The sequence below is a fragment of the Petromyzon marinus genome, unplaced genomic scaffold, assembly GCF_048934315.1.
Source record: "Petromyzon marinus isolate PM22_M1 ecotype Great Lakes invasive population unplaced genomic scaffold, UKy_Petmar_22M1.pri1.0 PM_G_Scaffold_11, whole genome shotgun sequence".
Classification (NCBI taxonomy): domain Eukaryota; kingdom Metazoa; phylum Chordata; class Hyperoartia; order Petromyzontiformes; family Petromyzontidae; genus Petromyzon; species Petromyzon marinus.
This window is the reverse complement of record NW_027422662.1, coordinates 504,821-509,448: the sequence shown is the minus strand read 5'-3', so window position 1 is coordinate 509,448 and position 4,628 is coordinate 504,821. Positions and strand designations below refer to the sequence as shown.

The 4,628-nt window shown below is 43.4% G+C and overlaps 1 protein-coding gene across 1 annotated transcript; it reads right to left on the bottom strand.

The window, feature by feature from the left end:
• Positions 1-1,025: 1,025 nt before the first annotated feature.
• LOC142908988 (uncharacterized) lies at positions 1,026-4,086 on the bottom strand. Its single transcript, XM_076059673.1, has one exon. It carries the CDS (start codon positions 4,034-4,036, stop codon positions 2,384-2,386), a length of 1,653 nt encoding a protein of 550 aa, XP_075915788.1. The 5' UTR covers positions 4,037-4,086; the 3' UTR covers positions 1,026-2,383.
• Between the last annotated feature and the right edge of the window lie 542 nt (positions 4,087-4,628).

Below are 4,628 nucleotides of genomic sequence, written 5' to 3'. Positions count from 1 at the left end.
AAATATAAAATAAAAATTCTCACAACGTTTCGACTGCAACACAAGCATTCATCATCAGGTGTGAAAACCACAGCAAGAAAATTTGAAAAAAGTGGCGTTTTTTTAACGTTAGCACCACGGAGAGCGATTTGACAGTCATTCAAATGGACGAGCCCATCTATGTTCGGGATAGAGGAGGGGGGAGACGAAAATAATGGATGCGGTCTGAAAGCCACCATAAGTGTGAACAATCATTTAAGACCCGAAATGGTTTATCAAATCCTTCCAATGATTGCTAAGCCAGAATTCCTTCCTCTCGGTTGAAATTTTCTCTGTGTATATGTGGATAGCCTCATGAACGAATCTCTCATGGTAGCCAGATGGATTGCAAAGAACCTCCGTCTTGGAGAAGTCAATGTCATGTGAGCCTACTGAATAATAACAGTGATCTGCCACGGCCGAGGTGTTGGTCCTACCGTTTTTTAGGTCTGCATTCTGTTCACGAATGAGGTCCGAGACATGTCGTTTAGTTTCTCCAATGTAACTACTGCCACAGAGGCAACTTAGTTTGTAGACACCAGGGTACTGTATGTCCGGAATCACATCTTTTACAGACGGAACCAGATCACGGATTTTATGTAATGTGTTGAAACGGAACTGGATCTTGTCTTTAGTCAAGATTTTGGAGATCTCTTTTGTGATCCCCGCAATGTAGGGTAAAGTGATGGTTTTGAAAGTCTCCTCAAGAGGGTCCTTCTTCATGGTTGGAGTGATAGCTTTGCGGATTGTGTAGTCGGAGTAACCATTAGCCTTAAGAGCTTGGTGTACGTGCTTGAGTTCACTGGCTATGTGTTCCTGGTCGGATATGCATTGGGCTCTATGGTGCAGAGTCTTGATGAGGGAATTCTTCTGGGATGGTGGTGGGAATCCGGTTTCAGGTAAGCATCCGTATGGGTAGCTTTACCGTAGACAGAGTGGCTCATTGAACCATCATTTTTTTTTACCAATTCCACTTTACAGTAAAATTGTAGACACGGCACAATATATACTTCTGAATCTTTATTTTTACCAACATTTAAAAAAAATATTCTCCGTTAAGGCAAAATTCTGAAATATTGGATTTTTTACCAAGCCTTGTGAATTCACCTTGTATCTGAACAAGTTAAATTTGTGCAAATATTTGTTTTCAAACGTAAAAATAACAAAGACATTGCTTACAAATATCAGCTCTATGTTTTCAAGTAAATACATTTTGGGTAGTGAATAAATTATAGTCTAAATAAGCTACACATGACGAATTGTAGGCAATTATAGTTATAATCAAATACATTTTTAAACAATCACGTGGTCCCTGTAGTCGCCGTTAGAGACAATCTGCTTGAAACAGTTTATCAACATATATACGAATACATTGATTCGAATAAGCAGAGTTAATTTCCTATTTATGGCATGCCAGTTATGTGTCAGTTTTCGATATCAACATCACCTTATAAAAGAATAACATTTAAAATACGCACAGAGAAGTATTCATTCGTAATTATTGACAGGCATATTAACAAAATTGAATTACTGCAGTGAAATATACTGCATCAGGTTACATCGTATTAAGAAGCTATTTTAAAAATACGCACCGCCTGCTTAACAGTGTATGTACAACAAACTATTGTAGTGTCATTCAAAACGAGTAGGCCATTGCATGCTTGCATCTGGGTCAAAATGTAGCAAATTCTAAACATTGCCAACAAATAATAGATCACGGAGTTTAGATCGCAACACAAACAATCGTCATCAGGTGGGACAACCACAGCAGCAAGACAAAACTGCTGAAGTAGGCGCCTACTTCAGCGTCTTCTTCTTGCTGTGGTTGTCCCACCTGATGACGATTGCTTGTGTTGTGATATAAACGCCGTGATCTGTTATGTTTCTACCCACGTGGTGACTTTACCGAAATAACTTGAGAGTGTGGATTCCTGCAGTCACAAAAGCTTCGAATCAAGATTGCCGACAAACTACACAACTGAGATGATGCATCAATCATCGCCCCCTACTGACAGGCTCTTGTCCACATGCAGGCCGGTGCAGGGCCACCACCTTGTGCCACACAGGGGCAGCTGCTACCTGGGGATGCTCTTCGAGTATCTCAGACGAGATACGAAACTCCGAGTTGCCGAGGCGATTAAGCAAGCACCATGTAAAAGCAATTATCATTAGAACATCGTGAATGCTTGGGAGCGTATTGGCTCTCGCTCCTGGTCAGAGATTGACCCAACCCACAGGTCCACAAAGACTGGCCGCTCGCTCTTACTCTGCAGGTTAAACCTAGGAATTGAGTGTTCAACTTCACATTCTTGTCATTAAAGGCCTGTGACAAAGGTGCATCTATTGGAGCGACATCGTCTCTGGCTTACACATCTACCGGGTCTCCACTTGACTTTGTATTGTCTAGGAAGTCCACCCACACCTCCACTTCCACAAACTGCTGAGAGTTGCCTCGCTCTGCCTCACAGTCAGAATTCTCCTCCTGCTTCACGTTGCCTCCATCGATTAGAAGGTCCCATTTTGGAGTTGAATCTTCATCTTCACATTTCACCTTCACTTCACATTTCACCATCACTTCTTCACATTTCACCACTTCTTCGCTCTTCACCATCACTTCTTCCCTCTTCACCATCACCTCTTCATATTTCACCTCGATACCTTTAAAAGTGTCCAAGCTGGAATTTTCTTCCGGTTCTTGTTTAATGAGGGATGGGCTCATGGTGGCACTTTGACTTTCACAAGTGGATTTCAGACTCCACTCCTTGCAGATCTTCTGATGCTTCTGTGTTCTCTGGTGTACTTGAAGATTTGATGAATCTGCAAACGCCTTCCCACACACACTGCACTTGAAGGGTTTCTCTCCCGTGTGTGTTCTCTGGTGTACTACAAGAGATGAACGTGCAAATGCCTTCAAGCACACACTGCACTTGAAGGGTTTCTCTCCTGTGTGTGTCCTCTGGTGTATTACAAAAGCAGATGAATATGCAAACGCCTTTCCACACACACTGGACTTGAAGGGTTTCTCTCCTGTGTGTGTTCTCTGGTGTGCTACAAGAGTACATGAATGTGCAAACGCCTTCACACACACACTGCACTTGAAGGGTTTCTCTCCCGTGTGTGTTCTCTGGTGTGTTACAAGAGCAGATGACCATGAAAATGCCTTCCCACACACACTGCACTTGAAGGGTTTCTCTCCCGTGTGTGTTCTCTGGTGTTCTACAAGAAGAGATGAACGTGGAAACGCCTTCAAGCACACACTGCACTTGAAGGGTTTCTCTCCTGTGTGTGTCCTCTGGTGTATTACAAGAGCAGATGAATATGCAAACGCCTTTCCACACACACTGCACTTGAAGGGTTTCTCTCCTGTGTGTGTTCTCTGGTGTGCTACAAGAGTACATGAATGTGCAAACGCCTTCACACACACACTGCACTTGAAGGGTTTCTCTCCCGTGTGTGTTCTCTGGTGTGTTACAAGAGCAGATGACCGTGAAAATGCCTTCCCACACACACTGCACTTGAAGGGTTTCTCTCCCGTGTGTGTTCTCTGGTGTTCTACAAGAAGAGATGAACGTGAAACGCCTTCAAGCACACACTGCACTTGAAGGGTTTCTCTCCTGTGTGTGTCCTCTGGTGTATTACAAGAGCAGATGAATATGCAAACGCCTTTCCACACACACTGCCCTTGAAGGGTTTCTCTCCTGTGTGTGTTCTCTGGTGTGCTACAAGAGTACATGAATGTGCAAACGCCTTCATACACACACTGCACTTGAAGGGTTTCTCTCCCGTGTGTGTTCTCTGGTGTGTTACAAGAGCAGATGACCGTGAAAATGCCTTCCCACACACACTGCACTTGAAGGGTTTCTCTCCCGTGTGTGTTCTCTGGTGTGCTACAAGAGTAGATGAATCTGCAAACGCCTTCCCACACACACTGCACTTGAAGGGTTTCTCTCCTGTGTGAGTTCTCTTGTGCCGTGTCAAATCTCCAGTCCGATCCGTGCTGTATGCACACCAGTCGCATTGTTGACTTGTCCTACCGAGCTGCGCTGAGTGCATTTGCTCCATCAGACCAATTCTGCAGAGGAAGCGTCAGAGGAAGCGTCAGCTGCAGACAGAAAAAAATAATATCCACACCATCTACACGTCAATATCGATGCACAGAGGAAAGCATACATACACAGTAACACGTGTGTCTATACTTATTCATATATTCATGATATAGTGGAAAAGTGTCCCAAATTCATCACATGGGCTGTTATGGCACACAATGAGAGGGCAAATGGTTATAAACATGCCTGGAAGCCCTCGTATCTTCAAAATGAATGTTCACCAAAAACTCCGAGCACACAATTATAGCTGTCTGGCTACAAAAGGAATATTTATGAGAGCTAAATTCAGCTGACATAGCAAAGGGTGTTGAAAACAATACTATTTGTGTTAGGCAGAAATTCATAAATTAATGTTCAATCGCAACTTAGAGGTGTGAATCCAGGCTCAGATGTCCTTGAATGCCTGGATGAACAGTTCCGACTTCAGCTGCATGTGCGTGCTGTGTTCACCTCCTGTTTCCATTCTTACAAAGAGTTCCAGAGGAAAACAAAAGTAAACTATTG

Excerpts from the sequence above, each read along its gene's own strand:
- LOC142908988 (XM_076059673.1), bottom strand. The coding sequence starts at position 4,036 with ATGCGACTGGTGTGCATACAGCACGGATCGGACTGGAGATTTGACACG.